The sequence below is a fragment of the Durio zibethinus genome, chromosome 23, assembly GCF_047325235.1.
Source record: "Durio zibethinus cultivar Kanyao isolate XHJ-2024 chromosome 23, ASM4732523v1, whole genome shotgun sequence".
Classification (NCBI taxonomy): domain Eukaryota; kingdom Viridiplantae; phylum Streptophyta; class Magnoliopsida; order Malvales; family Malvaceae; genus Durio; species Durio zibethinus.
Window position 1 is genome coordinate 9,942,585 of NC_143184.1, and position 20,969 is coordinate 9,963,553.

The 20,969-nt window shown below is 27.9% G+C and overlaps 2 protein-coding genes across 3 annotated transcripts; one reads left to right on the top strand and one right to left on the bottom strand.

The window, feature by feature from the left end:
• The first annotated feature begins 1,077 nt into the window (after positions 1-1,077).
• LOC111314589 (uncharacterized) lies at positions 1,078-6,421 on the top strand. The gene is made up of 10 exons (XM_022916089.2): positions 1,078-1,175; positions 1,263-1,376; positions 1,558-1,619; positions 1,695-1,778; positions 1,887-1,918; positions 2,033-2,114; positions 2,808-3,036; positions 4,222-4,449; positions 4,736-5,028; positions 5,763-6,421. The coding sequence occupies exons 1-10, from the start codon at positions 1,155-1,157 to the stop codon at positions 6,091-6,093; spliced, it is 1,476 nt and encodes a 491-aa protein (XP_022771824.1). The 5' UTR covers positions 1,078-1,154; the 3' UTR covers positions 6,094-6,421.
• Positions 6,422-7,304: 883 nt separating this feature from the next.
• On the bottom strand, positions 7,305-11,986 carry LOC111313153 (transcription factor JUNGBRUNNEN 1-like). Of its 2 annotated transcripts, none has more exons than XM_089752375.1 (3): positions 11,665-11,986; positions 8,546-8,811; positions 7,305-8,201 (listed from the first exon to the last, which is right to left on the bottom strand). In XM_089752375.1, exons 1-3 carry the CDS (start codon positions 11,861-11,863, stop codon positions 7,749-7,751), a joined length of 918 nt encoding a protein of 305 aa, XP_089608501.1. In that variant the 5' UTR covers positions 11,864-11,986; the 3' UTR covers positions 7,305-7,748. The 2 variants fall into 2 exon arrangements, with proteins under 2 accessions (XP_089608501.1, XP_022769577.2); XM_022913842.2 differs by having other exon boundaries at positions 8,546-8,808; positions 11,665-11,985.
• Between the last annotated feature and the right edge of the window lie 8,983 nt (positions 11,987-20,969).

The following is a 20,969-nucleotide window of genomic DNA, read 5'->3' on the forward strand; positions in this document are numbered from 1 at the left end:
ACTTTTTAAATGAATTTTTGCATAAAACAAGTTTTTATTTAGGAATAAGAATTTTCATATTTTGTATTTCACATTCTTTAATAAATTAGATTTTTTATTTGACTCAAAACTTTTTTTTATTTTATTTTTTTATGAAATCTTTGTTATTTATAAGATAAGTTATATTCTTAATTAATAATTATATTTGATAAAAATTAAATTTAAAATAATAATATAAAATAAAATAATTTTTTATTAAAATTTTCACTATATTTAATATTTTCTACTATATTAATATTATTATAAATTTATATAAATAATTATTTTTATTATTTGCTTAAAATAATTCTCAATAATAAATACTATTATTTTTTTCTTATGATAAGCAAAAATCACAAAAACAAAATAAACAATAAAAATATATTATATATAGTCTTTTATGGTTAATATCATAGCTAATTTTTATATCTAATAAAATATTTAGTATGATAATAAGAATTTAAAAGAATTTTAATATTGTACATAAACTATAAATATATTAATTAATATAATATTTATTTTGAATATGATTAGTTCCAAATGATAATATATAATATGCAAATAACATTTTCATAATCATATTAGTTAATAAATTTATAATTTATATACAATATTAAAAATTTTTAAAATTCATATATTATATTAAATATTTTACTATATTTAAGAGTTATTTGTTACTTTAACATTTTTTATTAAATTTATTAATTTGTTTATTTATATTTATTTATTTTATATTTTATATATTTAAAATACAAAAATTAATGTATTATAAATTGTATTTACTCATAAATGCAAAATATATTTTTAAAATTTTACCAATATAACGTAAACAAATTTTATTATAATTTTTAATTTTATTACTTTCATATCCATTTTAGTATTATTTATTTTAATATTACTTTAGCATCTTATTACATTATATATTATGTAAAATTATACACTATTTTCTACAAAACAAGATAAAAAAAGTCGTCTAACTGCCGGTCTGTGCAATGAACCTAACAGTCCCGCTGTATTAAAAAAATAAAATAAAAAACACAAAAAGCCAACCAACGCAGCGTTTCTCCGAAGTAAATATTTGTTCTTTGTTTTCTTTTCTTCAGTTGAAGGAGCTTTTCCCTTGGATTTCATCCCTCATGGCCTCCAATGGTGCTACGGTAAATCCCTTTCTTATTCTTCTTCTTCTTCTTCTCCATTTTATTTTAATTGAAATTGATTTTTTTTTTGTATTCAATTTTGAGAAGGAACAAGTAGTTAGGAATGCTACCGAGAACAGTTTGGAAAAGATCAAACGGCAGCTGGCCTCTGGCTCTGGTAGGAACTTGCTTCAAGGTCCACTTCTCAAGCGATCTGAGACCGTACGATCTTCCCCTCTCTCTCTTTCTCTTTTTAATTTTTTGAGAGCATTTACAGTTGTAATTTCACCTAAATTTTCGATTTTATTATCAGTTATGGCTTTCATCAATTTGTAATCTTTTTTTATCTAAATTTTCAAGCAATTTGGTATTTTAGTATTTGTACTGTACATTGGTTTAACAGTTGAAGAAATGGAATGAACGGTGGGTGATATTAGACCCCACAACGGGCAAAATGGAATACAAGTAAGCGTTTTTCTGGGTCTTATTCTTTGTTTTCTTTGGAAGATTGAAATTAAACTTGAAATTCTGTTTTTTTAGGACTAGGAGGAACGAGCCAAGTGTTAAGGGAATCATTACGTTTGATGAAAACAGCACCATTGCCATATCTCCAGTTAACTTTCAGTATGATGATTTTCGTATTCCTCGTTTGGTTGATTGTTGCTATGAGTCTCATTCTTTGGTTGGGGATTGCTATTAACGTGTGTGTGTTTTTTTTATTATTCACTGCAGTGGACTTCCAAAGTACGAAGGCTGTTGTTTCTGTATCCAAATAATTTCTTAAAGAATAATCAAAAAGTTTTTAGGGTTATTTTCAATTATGTTACATGAAAAAATTCTGTTGCTAAACTTGCAAGCTTCTTAACTATGCCATTTAGATGTTGGGACACCCCAGAAAAAGGACTACTTTCTTTGCGCGGAGACTCCTGGTGCTGCTAGAGCTTGGGTATCAACTTTACAGTAAGTTAGATTTTTACAATGTGCTGCATTATGTCATTCTTTTTGCTATTCAGTTTTCTGTTTTCACAAGTGATATATATTTATTATTTTTTCATTTGATTGATCAAATGTGCAATATAATGCCATGTCTTGTGGATGATATGTGGTTGGTACTTGAGCTTTCTAAGAAGAGCTAAGGTAATGGATTCCTCTTAGCAGAACCCAATTCAAGCTTAACTAGATGAAGTCTATTTAAAAAATCCTATGCATGGGAGCCATATAACATCCCATCTATTTAAACAAGTTGGAGGCAGGTTTTTTTTGCTAAATAAAATAAAAAAAAAAATCTAGGTTCCTCAGTTTTGGTTTAGTGTTTGATGGTTAGGATTGTGTGTTGTGCTTCTGGGATTATTTTCTTTTAAGAGAGTTTTCATGTGTCATTTGGCACGCATCATTTTTTGGTTGATAATATTTTAGATGTCAGAAATGCCTGAAATGGTGAGAGATTCAAGCTAAGGCAGAAGCATAAGTCTTATCACTCTTTACATTCTTTCAAATTGTCTGAAGATGATGGCTTATACCTTCCCTTGTATTCTGGAAAGTATACTCACCATATATTCTATGGACTTCTTTTTGCAACTCATTTTTTGTATATATGGTTGATGTTATCCTTATGTTGCTGTTTGGTTGTTTTTTCTCCCTTTCAAAAATTAGTGCGACGCAGTTGGTTCTAAAGGCGCACAAAGAGGCTGTCAATTCCTTAAGTGGGAATGGTTCTGCAAAATTAGGTACGGTTGCAGCAGTAGTTGCAGCTGCCAATTCAACGGCCAAGGAATGTTCTAAAGAAATTGAAGCAGCAATGCAGATCTCTTTGAGAAATGCCTTAGGATTGATGACAAATAGACCCACTGATGGTCCAATGGATGATCTTACAATTATGAAGGTATGCTATAAGCAGTTTCTCCTTGCAATATCTTGTGCTTGTGGGCTGTGCTTTTAGATTATTTAAACATACCCATGCTATACTTTCACAAGGTTGAAGCCTTATTCACAGACAGAACTTATTGAAAGCATATTTGAAGTGCAAAACATTTATACTTGGTAAGGTAACTTTTTCCCCAATTTTAGGAGCGGACATGTGATGCTTAAAAATTTTAACATGACTTATAGTTACTGGAGTCAAATTATCATTTTGTACTTGAAATAGTGAATTTTTTTCCCATTATGTTTCTCCTATAAACATGTAGCAGATTGCTTCTGGAAGTTAGAATTAGGTAGTTGGGAAAAAAACCTAGCATGTATACCCTCAGTTCTACTAGCTGTACTTAAAGTAGCTGGATAGATTAATGTATGCCTTCATATTTGTTGCTGAGCTGTGGGGTCAAACGCTTCTGTTGCTTTCTATTGTTTGCATTAATAAGTAATCTGTATTCTGGTTTGGTCAGATCCAGCTTGCCTTACCTGTAGCTTGCCTGCTATATGGCATGTAATTGACTGTTGGCTAAAAATATTATTTGAAATGAAATGACATGGCTACAGAAATTTGGTTGGAAATGACAAAAAAAAAAAAAAAAAGAGAAAAATTATTTCAGTGCCTTAACCGAGATGGTAACAGCTTATCTTTTCCCCTCTCTTTCACCTTTTCCAACCACATAATTATTCAATTATTATATGATTCTCTACTTCCCTGGACAAGAATGCCAAGTCTTAAATGAAGCAGTTTGCCATAATTGATAATTCAGATCCATTATTGGCAGTGTACCGTGAAGATCCATGGTATATCTTATTCTGAATGATTGCAAAATCAACTCTAGCTAGCATTCTTAGGTCATGTGCCTGTTGTGATTATGAGGGCTAATTATTGTGGGCTAAATTGGAGATGGTAATGAGTGTTATGATTATGCTGGTGCCTAATAAAAACTTTATGCCAGTCCGGGCCATTGAACCTGGCGGATGATCCTGTCCTGGTCGACACCTATTAAGTGTATAAATATTATGCAATGTTTGGTTTTCTTAAGCAGGCTTTCTCACTTGGCTTCTTGTCTCCTTATTGTGGTTAGTGCTTGGTCAATTAAAGCATTTCATTATACCTAGATTTGGTTTTCTGAGTGGTAGCTAATTCTTGCAGGAGACTCTACAAGTCAAGGATGAGGAATTGCAGAATTTGGCTCGAGATCTTCGTGCTCGCGATTCAACAATAAGAGAAATAGCAGATAAACTGTCAGAGACTGCTGAAGCTGCTGAATCTGCAGCATCTGCAGCTCATATAATGGATGAACAAAGGAGAATTGCTTGCGCAGAAATTGAGCGCTTGACAAAAGATTCTGAAAAACAAAAGGAAGCATTCATGTTAAAGGTATAGCTAAAACTTAAAACTGTGTAACTCTAATCTTATTGCTTGTATGTTGATGTGATGGATTTATGAATTTAAAAGAATTATCATCCCAGAATCATACGTTTTGTGTTTCATCATTGTTCAAACCTAATTAAACAAGAGACAGTCATGTTGCTTTTCACTTTTGAGAAGTTTCTTTTAATTGCCTTGACCATTTTTATTTGGGGATTCGTGATTCCTATGTACAACTATGGCTTATAATCATCATAATTGTTGTTTATTTGAAGTTTTTCCTTGGTGTTTGTAGCTGAGGGAGTCCGAAGAAAAGCTTGGGGTCCTAAGTAAAGAAAGAGATCAATTGATTAAGCAGAGAGACTCTGCTATGCAGGAGGCACATATGTGGCGTACTGAGCTTGCAAAAGCTCGAGAGCATGTTGTGATATTAGAAGCAGCAGTTATGAGAGCAGAGGAGAAGGTCAGAGTTGCAGAAACAGATGCTGACGCAAGAATTAAAGAAGCAGCACGGAAGGAGGCAGCTGCTGTGAAGGAAACGCAAGACCTTCTCGCATATGTGAATGTGTTACAGGCACATCTCCAAAGGTTTGACTTCTTTTATTTTTAAGCATTATAGCAATCATCCTGCTTTTACCCATTTTGGAAACCTTGAAACTGTGGCTTGTATATTCATGCATTTGATAAACACTGGGTTGTTTGTAAAAGAAGTTCTAGAAATAATTGACAAGACTAGTTAATTTTGTAATATACCAAGCACATCAAGAAATTCGGGAGGAAACCTCGGGATCTTTCTTGAGAATACACATCCCTCTATGTGTTTCACATAGTCAAATAGTGTGTTCCGTGGCCATCTTGACTAGCTCAAGAGGGGATGTTTGGATAGTGATCCAGGTTTGAGGGTGCATAAAAAGGTGTGTGGTTTCCTCCAACCTCCTTCTCCTCTCCTTGTCAATCTAGAAATCCAAAATCAAGACAAAATCACAGGTAGGAGAGCAAAAAGTGTTGATTAAATTCTTTTGTATGGTAACACAAACTGCCCTTTTGTTTTACCCCCTGTTGGTTGATAAATACATTTTCTCCATGTATTTGGAGCGTTTGTAAATTATTCAAAATATGCAGGCTAACGCAATAACTGAGTTAAATTTCATTTTGAGTTGACTTGTTAACATGGTTTGTTACTGCTGCTTTTATTCTTGAATAATATTTAGCTTGGTTCAGTATTGTTGAGGTACTTGTCATAGAACTGAAACTGGAAGCATAAATATACTTTACTTGTGGGGGTGACAAAAGTCGATAATGTCTTCTATTTTCATCCACAGACAGCAGAGTGACACTAAGCAAATTTTCGAGGAGAAGACTGAGTCCTCAAATACCAATAACAGTCCACCTGATACAAAGGATGTTGACTTGTCAGAGAACGTAGATAAAGCTTGTCTTAGTGTTTCTAGAGCGGTCCCAGTACCTGGGGAGAGCGTAGTCCACATGGCAGTGGATCAGGTTAACATCCAACCAATTGCTGATGGTGAATGGAGTGATATTCAGGCAACAGAGGCAAGAATAGCTGACGTAAGAGAGATAGCCCCTGAGACAGAAGGAAGCAGCCTTGATATTCCTGTTAGCCCAGAAATCGATAACCACCATCCGCAATGACCAAACTCTTTCCACCAGCCTTAAGAATATATATATATGTACACTCGATTTTCGGGAATTCAAGGTCACAGACAGGAGAAACTGAAAGATTCTTCTTATATTTTTCATTTTCTTCCTCAGTTCCATAATTTAAGTAATCAAGAAGCCGTTTGATGTTGTGGTGGCATGTCAATGTTATTCGTTACATCTCGAACTATAATTGAATAGAAGCAAGCCTTTGAAATAAAGTATATGGAGTCGCTTCTATTGATTGTAAATTTGACAGAAGTCTTGAAAGAATGGCCAACGTTTAGTATCAAAGTGTTTTTAGCAACGGAGGTTTCTCCTGCTGACTGGTGCAGTGAACATGAATCCTGGCAGGCACTCTTTTGCTGTTGTCAATCGGTTTGGACTTCTTGATAACGAAAGGATTGTTTGATAATGTTTGTGTCTTGTACTTTATGTTTTAGAAAATTTTATTTTATTTTTTTTTTAATTTATTGAATTTAAAAATATGGTTGGATAGAATGTTTTTGTTTTAGAAAAGTGAAAAGTGAAAACAAAAACATGTAAGAGAAAGTGATTAAAGTTTTAAGGCTCTATTAATTATTAAAAATATAACAATATTATTATAATAATATTTTTTAATATATTATGTTATTAATATATTATATTATTAGTAATATTATAATATATTATTTATTAAATTAATATTTATATAATAAAATATTATTTTATTAATATAATAATTATAGCGGTACTATAACGGTTTAATTATAATTTTTGTAAATAGCGCCCACGTGATAATAGTGCCAAATTATTTCTAAAAAATTGAAGACATTATTTTTGTATTTTCAACAATTTTCAAAATTTTTCAAAACTTTATTTTCAGTTTTCAAAAACAGAAAATAAAAATAACCTATTAAACATGTTTTTATTTTCAATTTTTAAAAAAATTAAAAAAGAAAACAAATACAAAAACAAACGAACCCTAATCTACTTTGTTTCTCTTGCAGCTGCACTAGCTTCTTGTTCCAGCCATTGTGTTGTTTTGTTTGAACACAAGCTGTGTTTTATCTGTTTGTCACAAAAACAAAGGACTGCTCTTGCACTCGAGTATTTGACTTACAAAATTAACAGTAAGTTTATATATATATATATATATATATATCGCTACATAGAGAAAATATTTCAACATTAATCAAAATTATATATAATATTAACCAGAATTTCGCTGCCAAAATGATATAACTTGAAAAACATTATCATACAATGTTCATAAACTTAGAAATATATAAAGTTACTTATCATGCATATATAAACATTCTCTCTGCAAATTCATCATTACACTAACTAATTTAATCAACTGAAATTGTAAAAAAAAAAAAAAAAAAGGAAATCAAGAATAATATTGCCTCTGTAGCTGTTTTCTCTTTATCATCTCCTTCATTTATTCTTTCTTAATTATTTAAGTATTTCACACGTTCACCTTCACCCTCCGCCAATTCCTTGTCTGAATTCTGACATGTAATTTCAGTCATTCATGGCACTGCTTTATCTGTCGACAACCAATATTATTACACGTACTGATTCATAACCCTTAAAATTCCTGTTATGGCAGTTCATTATAAAAATGCTATAGTTGCCTGCCATAATACGTGCATGCTTGGTTGCTTCTATGTACGATCAAAGGCTGAATGACCGGGGTAGGGTTCAAGGGCTAGCTCAACCAAAGGTCTTAGCTCATCCCAATTTCCATCGGTAAAGACATCGAGGTTGCCATTCGGATTCCAAAAGCTGGGGTAATTAGTAGCTGAAAATGGAGCCTGTTGTGCTATATAATTGGTGGATGACCATGGAGTACCTCCCAAAAGGAAGTAGTTTCTTGCATCAACTTGGTCCATAAAAATATTCGGTGTGCTGTCATTTTGTTGGACTGAGCCACAAAAAGTCATGCATTGCTCATTACTATTTTCAGAGTCATCTTCCAGGCTGCTGCATGTTTTGGAATCGGCTCCATTTTGATTGATTCTGGCATCTAATTTCCAAGCATTTGCAACTGCTGCAGCTGCTGCGTACTTCTTGTTTGATGGGGTTCTTTTGAAAATTCGACAAAGTGTCCAAACTTCCTGCACGTTAAGAAAAGAACTAGACAACATCATAATTGTCATTTCTAAGTAATTTCGAACAGTCTTTAAATTTCTTAGTTTGGCAACTAAATGACTACGAGAAACTGAAGACGTCTAAAGAAGATCAGATCAAAATTTGACCTACAGATGTAAAGTTTGAATATCCAGGAGCACAAATTGACAGCAAAAAAACAAAAATATCAATCAAAACCAAGTTTGGTTGATATCTTTTGCATTTTTCTTTTTTTTTTTTTAACAATCTATAAGTTTTTATCATAAATTTTGGTTTTCATCCTAATTAAAGCGAATAATTTATGTTGTGATTTAATTGAATTTGAACTTACAGCTTCTTGGGCAATTGGTGGAAGTCGAAACTCATGCATCATCCAATCGGTTTTGGTGCCCTTACCGGCGCTACCTCGATAGTAGACGAGGGATTTCTTGAGGCCAATGCAGATGGGTTGTTTCGCAGAATAGATGGGCTTGTCGATTCCGGTGGCCTTCCAAAACCCCGATCCTGTCACTCTGTTTGGCCTTATGCTGTTTCTGTACTTTCTACCTCTTATGCAAAAGAAATACCACTCTTTGTCTCCCACACTGCTAATTTCTTCTTTATCAACAACACCGTCACATCAAGTCACATACATCTCAACTTAATTAATGTAATGTATAAAAGATAGAGTTAATGCAAAGATTATTGATAAAATAATATGATAATTATTTTATATTATATTTGATTTGTGTTAAAAAAGAGAGATAAAAATTACAAGAATGATTAATATTTTTTTGGTATGAGATTATTTAATCTTTTTTAAGTGAAAATAATTATTTATAATTCATGAAATTAAACTTATATATCTAATTATTTTTTAAAAAATTATATTAATAATTTAAATTATATAAATTTTAAAAAATATATAATTTTAATAAATAAATAAATTATTTTATTCTATTCTTTACATATATCTAACATGAAATAAGATGATATTATTTAATCTAATCTTATTTATAATATTATCTTATCTTATTCTATTATAATTTTGTATACTAAACATTATTTTTTATAATATTGGATAAATTTTCTATTGAATTATAGATAACAAATTAAACATGCACTCAAAATTCTAGCTACATTGATTGTTATGTTGCACTTGATTAATCCTCCATATTAATTCTAATTTGTTCTAAATTAATTTGATTTCTTTATGCTTATTATTTTCGGTGCATAGGGTGGTTACAATTCAAGATTTGACTTTCTGCGCTCCTCTTTGTGATTTAGAATTCATTTAGATTTGTGAAGAGAGAATTTTAATTATGTTTTGCATGTTATTTTATTCCTTGAGTTCTTCGAGGTTCAATCATAAAATTATAAGCAATTTCAATGCGATGGGAGTTTCTCTCACCATGCAACCAAAGACTTTATTAATCCTAAAACTCATCTTTATTTGAATTTTGAATAAAACAAAAAAAAAAAGATTTTTCTAAAACTCCTTTTGGACCATGATAACTGTATGCAATGTTTGAATTAATCCAAGGTCCTTATTTTCTTAGAAAAGGAAACATGTCATAATGGTCTAATTAATTAATTAAAGCAGTTTGACAAGGCATTCCCTTGTCTAGCAATTTTAATTTTTTTAAGTATATTTACTGTTATGGTAGGCCAAAGAATGATGAAAACCGACATCTCCCGACTAAGAAGTTACACACAAAAGAATAGGAAATTTTTCATGGAAGAATACCAAAATTTCCTTCAATTTTACTTTTATCTTGAAATAAGATATCTTTAAATTTACTTGAACTTTTATGTAAAAAAAAAAAAAAACTGAAATAATAAAAAAATTATTGAACTTTACCATCTTACTTAGATAAATTTTATATTTTTATTGTATTTAAATAAATCGCTAACCTTTAATTTGTACCAAATAAGTCTTAAAGCTTTAATTGTATTTAAATAAATTTTTAATTTTTAGTTTATGCCTAAATAAACCCTTAACATAAATCAATATTTTACTTGAAATAACAGTTTATGTAAATATAAATAAAAGAATAAGAATTTATTTGAGTATGATAAAAATATAGGAATTTATTTTTAAAAATGGAAATAGTTCAAAGGGGTTTTTTTTTTTTTTTAATATTTTAACCTAAAAAAACCTGCCACTAAGTTCCCTTTTATATATGTTCGATATTGATCTTCGGAGTACTGCTATACATGTTTTGTTTTTCCCTTTCTAATATGTTTAAACTCTTTCTGGTTTCGATCTTGTTTCACATTGTATCTTCTTGATTATATTTTTATTAACTATTTCAGTTTGGTGGAGCCGCAAAGGAAGAAAAAAAAAATCCCCAAGGAAAAATCCAACTCAATTTTCCTATTCTTGCGAGGCACATGAATGTAAAAACTCAAACATGGTTATCATTTTTATTTTTTTTTGTGTGTGAAGAAAATTTCTGCATGTATGGAGTTTTTTTTTTTTTGAACTAAAAAAAGATGGAGGTCATGTGTTTTTGTGTTTGAAACAACATGTCAAAAATCCTTTTTGAACTAAAAAAGATGGAGGCTATGTGTTCTTGTTGTTTGAAACAACATATCAAAAATCTTTTTTGAACTAAAAAAGATGGAGGCTATGTGTTCTTGTGTTTGAAACAACATGTGGAGGCTATGTGTTCTTGTGTTTGAAACAACATGTCAAAAATCAACCAGTAGTTGCTCAATTATATAAGCTTTTATCATGGACTGCAATTACTCTATAAGTCAAAATCAATATTGTTAACAATTGTTTAGCTTTTTTTTTTTAAATGTTATATAACATTAAAATTTTTTAATACAAGATATCAGAAACCAGTCATTTGAACATTTTAAAAGTTCTACCTAAATCTCACTTATTTTGTAACACTTGAACTATAAAAAATGCTTACACGATCGAACTCATCAAAGATTATAACAACAACCCTTGTTACGAAATGACTGATGTTTCTGCAAATTAACCCCTTGCCTGCACGTGAGAAAGGTGTTAAATATTTAATATTTCACCTCTTCAAATGTCAAGCCACGGGTTCAACATCGTTTTGCTCGCTCTGATCATAACTTATTTCCTAGTAGAAATAGTTTTATAAGTATTTTGCTTTACTATCCATGGCTGATGATAAAATGAAAAACCTACGTTTTCATTAATTCAAGCAAGTTTAGGTATTGAATTCTTCTTACAAATTAACAAATTATGTAATTTATTAATAAAATATTAAACTTTTAATTTTAACGATCAAAATTCTTCATAATCTTAACAATCTTAAAAAGTGATTTCTTATGCAAATAAGATAAATATCAATAGATACTTTAATTAGTTGGCCTAGAGTTTGACCTGCAGGGATGACGTTTCAAAAACTTTAAGCTGATTAACCTTAGTTTGTTTACACAAACAGTTGAAGAAAGAAGTGAAATGGAATTAGCAGATCATATACTTACTTGGAAGATCCCATGGATCGTATTTGTAGATATCAACCTCTTTGATGATTTCAATACTGAGAGGTTTCTTCTCAACCTTTCTCCGCAGATAAAATCCGACAAGTTCTTCGTCTGTTGGGTGAAATCGAAACCCTGGAAGCTTAACTTCATCATCCTTCTCCTTCCCCTTCTGATCAGTAGGATTCATCTTTGTTGCCATGATGAATCTCTCTCTTTTTCTCTCTGTTTAGCTATGGTATTTTTCTCCTTTAACCCAAGTCTCTCAAAGTCGCAAAGCATTAGCTTCTTATAGCAGCAGATAAATGAATGCTTGGGGTCAAGATAAGACTTCTGATTAAGAGATTTTTTGCAGTCTGGCTAAAGGAAAAAGAAGTCTTCCATTAGCTAATATTTCCTAACCTTAATTAGATAAATTAAAAATTAATTATTATGTTATGTATAGTGATTTCTTAAAATATATCAAATCTATTAATAAAAAAAATATATGCAAACATATAATAACAAAAATTACAATTATAAATATGTTAATATGTAAAAATATATAATAAAATGGATATATTAAATAATGGTTTCACAATTTCTAATTATAAATCATTAACAATATTCTTTATAAAAATAAAATCATTATATTTTTTTTTACAATATTAACACATTCTTTTATCATATTTAATATTTAAGTATCAAAGTGAAAAAATCACAAAAATATTTTTTTGTAATTATATATCCAATATAAATATATAAAATAAAGAATAATATATATCAACACAATAAACTTAAGTTTGAGGGGATCAAACTAGTTTTTTTATTAAAAAATTTCAAAATTATTATAAAAATAATATATGTATAAAAAAATTCAAAATTTTTTGAGGACCATGACCCCCCTTCGCTCTTTAAAGGATCTGCCATTGGTTATATGATTATTTAAAAAAAGCTTAAATGATTTAAACTTTATTTTTTAGATTTAAAATTATTAAAAATCAAACTTTAATTATTGAAATTAAAATTTTAATATTTTATTAATATATTACAGAGCAAATAATTTAATCTTTAAAACTAGAAAAAAAAATGTATTGAGAAGTATAATTTACAGATACAAGGAATTGTAATTATAATACCTTACGGAAGTCAAGTCAAGTAGGCAAAGGCAATTGACCATTACAATCCATGTGATGACACTTGCACTTATGGGTTGAAAATTTAAACGAGAAACTTTCAAAGGGACCATTCTTGTGAAAAATATCTTCACAAATGGCACCTTCAAACAAAATCTTCTAGTATGAGTTGAGAAAATAATTTATTAATTCGTTTCAAGTTAAATGTCCATTTGTTAAATAATAACCTCATAATTCACAAATAATTTTGGCTATTTTCAACTTAAAAATAAAAGGTTTTTTAATTTATGAGTTAAAAAAAAAAGTTATAATATTTTCTTAGGTTTTGGTAACGACTTGTACTCTGAAAATTTTAAAGTTGGTACATAAAGTAATTGATTATTTTAATGTATTCAAATTCACGACATTAAACATTAACTATCACATTTAATAAAATAGTTTTACTATAAATAATATTTAATTAACCTTAAGAATATTTACATCGTATTTTCAATATATAAAAAGGAATGAACTTACTCTGTGTAAAATTAAAAAAAAATTATATATTTTTTAATTACTGATTTTAATAAATCTATAAAAAAATTAAAAAAAAAGGTTTAATTTCATATTTTGCATATATTAAAATTAAGGATTAAAAATGTGTAAAATTTTTTTAATTTTATATTGTGTAAATTGATCCATATATTTGAGAAAGGTTAACTTATACAGTATAACTTTTTATTTCAATTTTACATATTATTTAATCATTAATTTTAATAAATCTAAAGGAGATGAGAGATAAGTAAAAATAAAAAAAAATGATTTAATCGCGTCTCTTAAATCTATTGAAATCAATTGTTAAAAAAAAATATAAAACTAAAAAAGAGTTATATTATGTAAATTAACCTTTCTCGTGTATTTATATATATATATATATATATATGTATATATATTAGAATAAAACTTGCCTACATCATGGTGACATGGTCAATCCCTTTGCACTAACTAAATATATGTTTTTTATTAATTTCTTTTTTCTAAAACTAATATATTAACTTTTTTGGTGCCCAGCTATTTGTGACGGTAAATCCTAAAATCACAAAAGAGTAAAATTGGTCAATGACAAAAATCAAAAGTTTTTTTTTTACGTTTATGCTCCGAAACTCAAGTCGGTACTCGATCAAAGAGTGAAAAGGAAGAAAAGGCAGAAGGTAAGTATGGAAACTAGAGTTCCAGTTAGTTTAGGAATACCTGAAAATGGGACCTATGTGATGGGGGGCACTGGATTTAGTTGGCTTGAGCTCTAGGTAACGAAGTAAGGGTTGACATCGTAAGCCAAAGCTAAGCTGGTAGTCTGCAATTTAATTGAGGATGACAAATCATCGTCCTTATGTGTTAACAGGTGATCAGCTGAGATGGCTAAGCAAACATAAAATTCGAAAATTCAAATTAAATTAACATATTAACTCAGTCAAATTAATCAAATTACCCTCATTTGACAAATGACTTATACATTGGAGTGAAAGGTCCATTTCCCCCTTGAATCCTAAAATGCCCTTAACAAATTTGATTTGGAATGTAGTTTGTTGTAACTACAAGACAGCTGAAGAGTCATCCTTAATGGGCCATGACTTTAGAGAGATATGTAGCTTGTTAGAATTTTGTTTGATTATGGAAAAGGTTAGGATTATATCTATCTTATATAAAACCAGATCTGAAGTCTACATGCTTTCTTAACAAACTTCGGTATGGTCAGTTTCAATGGAAGGATACCAACTAAATAGTAGCCTCATTTCACAATAATAAAATATATAAATATTTATTTATATATAAAAATAAGATTTTTTAGGTTAAATTCACAAGATTCTCAAAAAAAATCGAAAATCAAACAATAGCTTGAGTATAAAATCTGAAAAAAAAAAATTGAATAAGCTTTGATACTTTATGAAAATTGATATTGTTATTAAAATTTTTTATAATTAATTTTCACCGTTTAATAAATATTATTTAAAATTTGTGTATGGTTACTATTTTTAATTAGATATATACATATTTTAATCTTCGCATTGAATTAATATATAAGTCAATCAATTTTAATTTTTAATTTTTTATATTTTATTCTTTTTAATAAGAAACCTCTCCAATTTTATTGAAAGAATTAAGCTTATATAATTGTCCTTTTTGCCTTACATAAATTGCAAGGGAAAGGTAGGATTTATGTTTGGCTCCACTTCATTATTTTCAATACATCTATTATTATCGTTTACATTTCTCTCTCTATATATATATAGAATCTAATTATGAATTATGGATCATAATAATTGATAATGTTACCCTCGATCTGTTGACGAGTAGATGACAACGATAAATGGAAAAATCGAGGCGTCGAATTATCGGATTTGGAGTTTTTTTTTTTTTGCCAAAGAATCTGATTTGAAGTTCGCTAATCATTGAAATTTTGTTAATTGATAGCTTTAAATTGATGTGCAATTGTGCAACTGTATGGTTAGAAACAAAAGCTAGCATTGTATGACAGTGACAATTTAATTTTAATCTATTTTTTTAATTTGAGATTTGACAATTTTAGTAGTTGTACATTGTAGACCTGAAATTTTAACTCAACAGAAATATATATTCACGAAATGTTTAAAAAAAAAAAAAAAAAATAGAGATTCACTTGTATCAATGTTAATTTTTTTTTATTTTATTAAAATTAAATTCAAAATTAATTTAAATCAAATTAATATTTTAATCTATATCATTTTAATATGAGTCAAAAAATAATGTAAAACTTGTGAATTCTTCCTCAATAAAATATATGTAATTATATTTAAATTTTATTTATAAAAAATTATCATGTTGAATTTTTAATTTTAGTAATTAAAATTCAATCATAATAATTTTTTTTGATAAAAAAATCTGAAGATAAATAAATTGTTTAATCTTCAGATTATGATAAGATGTATCGTACGTAACAACTTAAAATAAATAGTTGTAAGTTATACATTCGAGATGATCTTAATATGTGAGCATCGACAAAACTCAAACAAAAACTTTTTTCGTCCAAAAAGATGAACCTAACTGATTCAATTAATCACTTGTTGTTGATCATGATAATTTGAATTAAAGAATAAGTATTCTCATGGATTCTTTGCTGATTACAAGTTCACACGGAGAGAAGTGAGAAGTCAAAAATTTTATCCAACGAGATTCTATTTAAAAGAAAAAAAAATATAAATAACCACAGTCAAATAAGCTCGGCCGGAACCCAAAACATATAAAAAAATAAACAAGAGTTTGGCAAGAAAAAGAAAGGATTTGATCGGGATTGTTCTAATTGAATGTGATTTTAACCTAAAATGAGGAGATTAAATTGAAGAAATAGGTCGGTTACAATCATTTGAGAAAGTAGGTGAGAATGCATGGCATGCAGAAGAAAAGTGTATAATTCACAAGCCTAACAGTCTGATTCCATTTTCCCTTTCGGCAGGAAACCATGATTTAATCATGCTTACGCATTACAATAATTTATATTTGGGTAAATTTCGTCTTCGTTTCATGTGATTTCAACTTTTTTTGCACTTAGCATGTTCTTTCTTTGTCAATTAGGTTTTTTTGCATAAGTTTCGTTCTGGTAAGAGTTACACCATTTATTTATCTGATAAAATTATGAATATACCCTTAAATAATTTTTGAATAGAGGGTTCTTATTTTTATATAAATTTGATGGTGTAACCCTCGTGTAAATAGAACTTAATCAATGGATACTAATTGAGTAAATTTAAAAAACTCAATCACAAATTTGTGTTATTATATTATGAACTTTCTGTCTTAGATACATTTATATTTAAATTCAGAATTTAACTATAATCGTTTTAAATAAATAGCATTTAATAGGTTTAAAATTTAAATATCAATAATTATAATAATTTTTCTATTCTCAAATTACGATTTCATTTATTAAATAAATATTTATATTTTAAATTTTAAATTTATCATATAAAAATTTAAATATTTATATGCAATACACATGACTATTAACACCAATATATATCAAACATAAATCATATTATTGAGAAGGTAATTAAGGCAATTATTTATTTTTAATTTCGTGGGCAATTTAATTTATAGAAAATCAAAGTAGCCAATGTTGTCCTTTGAGGACAAAGCTTCTACGAGGTCCAGATAACAGTGGAATTTGTGCTTAGAATGGGAAAAACAAAACCATGCCAAAGACTAGGGGTAAAAAAATGGGAAAATGTATTTGAAATTGTAATGTTTGGTTCAGTTTTGAATTTTTTTTATTCAATTAAAATTAAATTTGAATATTATATATATATATATTGGGTTTAGATTGAATTTCAAATCAAAATGTAAATAATAAAAAGAATAAAATTGAACTAAATTATATATTTTTATTAACTTTTATATATTTTTTAAATTTTTATAAAATAAAATAATTATTTTGTAATTAAATTTATTTAAATATATTAAAATAATATATAAAAAATAAAAAAATTAAATTTAAAAATAAATAAACTAAATTGAACTGATAAAATTTAATTCAAATTGTTTTTAAAAAAATTAATTTAATTTTTGATCAAATTTTAAAATTTTATAATACTATATATGGTTAAAAAAAATTAAATCTAATTCAAATAATTATCAACCTACCAAAACTTAGCAGGAATGCCCAAACTTGAATTTAGGGGTCAACAGACCAGGGAAAATGAATATTGGGGTTTGTATTTTATATATATTTAAACCCATTCAGTGTTCAAAAGTCCAAGTCCTTCATATTTTATTCCTTCATAAGTGTCCAATTCCTTGACTTTTGTTAGGAACAAATAGTCAAGTCTTCAAGAACCTTCATCTTGGAGACAAACCGAATAATTCAGCTATTCTCTCTCTCTCTCTCTCTCTTTATGTTATTGTTTTTCTCTATTTGTTACGTAATACTATATATCTCTCATGACTTTTTGCCTTCTATACCGTACAAACACAACAAATCATTAATTGATCTTATACATATATATATATATTTATATTCACTATTATAAAGAGTATTGCGTAATTCATCGTGTTTATCTCAAGATTCAAACTTGAACCCATTTTTTGTTCTTTGATTTTGATGAATATGCTTTTGTTCTTGTCGGAGAGAAAATTAATTGAAAGGACAGAAGGGAAAAAGGTGAGAGGAAACCCATATATTCACAACATCAACAATATTCAAAATTAGAAAGATTGGAAGAGAAAAGAAAAGAGCGATGTAAATTACACATTATATATTTATAAATGTTCTCCGTTTAGAAAAAGGACGTTTTCTTTTATATATATATATTTTTGGTATTGAATTTTTATTTATTTATTATTTTTGGTTTTGAAATTGTCAAAAATTAAATTAAAAATTCATAACTTTACCAGTAGATAATATTAATATTAACATTATCTTTAATTACTTATAAAAAAGATATATTAGGTTTTCATTTATTACCCTCTCACTCTCTCTCTCTCTCTCTCTCTCTATGTATGTATAGTAACTATCAATTAGAAAGATATTTTCTCTTCCTACATATTCCTCCACTTTTCTATCATTATTATTACGCAATTACGTGGAAAGAAAGAGGTATATGCATTTTCAACCCCTTTACTTTTCTCTTCTCATCGATTTTCCATCTTTTCATTTTCCAAGCATCTTCCTTATTACCAGTAAAGTCTAAATCTATGTACTATTACGATTATGCTATCACTAACGTTATTAGAATTTAACCACTAACTTGATGAGTCGGTGTTAAAGAATCAAATTTTGTGACCCACTTGACAAGTTGCATTTTTCTTGGCATGACAGCAAAGTTAAAATAGGATAAAATAAAAAAATAGAAAAATTGTGAACCTATCCATCAAGTAACTGTCACTACATTAATACAGGGATTTAAGTTTTTAGTGATTTTTTTTAATATTTAACAATATTTATAAACGTCAATAAAATATTTATAATATTTACAAAAAATGCCACTAAAAGTATTAACTATACATGCATCCAAAAAAATAATGATATTTTTTTATAAAACGTAACTATTTTAACTGCGTTTGTATCTAAAAAATATCATTAATTTAATGACATTTGTATAAAAAAAATACTACTAATATGATAGCATTTATATTATAAGATGCTGCTAAATTAACAACATTTGTATCATAAAAACGTCGCTAATTTAGCGTCGTCTTATGATATAAATGTCACCATATTAGAGATATTTTTTTAATAAGAACATCACTATTTTTAGTGGCATTTTATGTTGCAAATGTCGCGAAAGTAAGAAATTTACTTTTAAATTTTTTTTTTAATATTTATTATTTTCATTAACAAAAATAAACTTAAATTTAGAAACTAAAATTAATAAATACTTAATTCACGTTCAAATATGTATATAATTAACACAAAATTTAATAATTAGAATAATAACATTCAAATTATTTTAGTACATTAATAAAAAATTTTAAAATGTATGAAATTGATGACTGCATAGATTTGAAAGACTGTTATTTGATGAAAAAATTTTTCACATTAGTCACTAACATGCTTAAGAACCTACTGAATAATATCATATAAGTTTTAACACTTAATAATAAGCTATTTTTTATATTAAAAAATATAAATATTTGCTAAATATAATACCTGAGTTGGTGGACCATCGATATTAGTTCTTGAAAATTGTTGTTGCACAAAATTCATAAAATGGTTGAATTGATAATGTAACTACTGAAATTTTGCATGTTCTTGATCCATTCTAGCACGTTCTTCTTCAATTTTGGCATGCTCTTGTTGTCTTTCTATTTTTATTTGTTGAAAATGTTGTTGCATAGTTTATAACTCTTCTCTCAATATGAAAATTTCTCACGAAGACTGACTTACTGAGAATGTAAATTGTTGAGAGCTATATCCATAATAGGTAGATGGTGTTGAACCTAATCCAAGGCCTCGGACCCATCAATGTTTTTCTTTTCCAGCAACTTTTGTGAAAATCTGATTTTTCAATTCTTGCATGTTAACAGAACCATCAGATGCTAGTTCAATCTTAGCAGCCATTTTTTCTTTTCTTTTCTCTTGTAAATTAATCAGATAAAACTATCAAATTTAAGGATTAATTCATAATATGTTAAAGAGAGTAAATATTTACTTTCGGTTAAAATAGATGTTATAAATTACTACAATTTCTTGTGTTTCGACATTCAAGTAAGATATGTCTTATTTTATGTGTGTTAAGCGAAAAAGTTTCACACATCCAATTTTATTACCTATCTCAATCTCCTATATAAAAATATATGTTATTGTTAAATACATATTAACCATAACTTATTCATGCATATCAAGCTTGTCAATCAAGTTCAAAATTTTAAATAAATTTAATATCATGTATTTAATCTATCTAAATTCTTAAAATAAAAATATAACCATAAAATTATATTTTGGCCCTTTAACAACACAAAAGTCTTAAACAAACATAAAAAATAAAAGTATTACAGGATAGAAATTTCATTGTGGACTCTATAATAGTATTTCGCTCGAAATATTTATTCTTCCAATTATGCTTATAGTCTTTCCATTTCTTTTCCAATAACTTAAGCACAAATGAAGTTGGTATTTCAAATATAAATCTTGACTGTAATAATATAATAAGAAAATTTTGAATCAATAAACCAAATGTAAAATAATTATATTTTTATATTAATTAATTATACTAATACCTCAATAAAGTTTAAAGCATCGACCTTAACTTCTGCTAGAACTTTATGCCATGTTTTCATAATGAATAGGCAATTTCATTCCATTATGGGCAATTATGCCTAGAAATCCAACCAATAGTTGAGCCTCTTCACCAATTGGTTGCCTATAAAAGTTTGTGGACACTATAATACATTTATTCGGAGGTAGTGCAAACAATTCCTTCAAAGTTGTTCGACCTCTGGTCTTCCATTGACCATTGTTATCAATTACAAAAAATAAAAAATCAATTTGTAAAATGCCAATACTTTAATCATTATAATCGAATTCTAAATATGAGGTATATGATACCTACATTCAAATTTAAAGTAGAATTAATTGACGAGATACTATCTAAACCTGGACCTCCTGTATTGCTAGATCCAATAACATTTGAAAGATTAAAAGTGACTAAGTTAGAATCGATAGTATGTTCATTCCCCTCTAAA

Coding starts and splice junctions, on each gene's coding strand:
- LOC111314589 (XM_022916089.2), top strand. CDS start 1,155: ATGGCCTCCAATGGTGCTACG. Junction 1,919..2,032: donor GTACGAAGGCTGTTGTTTCT/GTATCCAAATAA, acceptor TATGCCATTTAG/ATGTTGGGACACCCCAGAAA. Junction 2,115..2,807: donor GCTTGGGTATCAACTTTACA/GTAAGTTAGATT, acceptor TTCAAAAATTAG/TGCGACGCAGTTGGTTCTAA.
- LOC111313153 (XM_089752375.1), bottom strand. CDS start 11,863: ATGGCAACAAAGATGAATCCTACTGATCAGAAGGGGAAGGAGAAGGAT. Junction 8,812..11,664: donor CGATCCATGGGATCTTCCAA/GTAAGTATATGA, acceptor TTGTTGATAAAG/AAGAAATTAGCAGTGTGGGA. Junction 8,202..8,545: donor CACCAATTGCCCAAGAAGCT/GTAAGTTCAAAT, acceptor CTTAACGTGCAG/GAAGTTTGGACACTTTGTCG.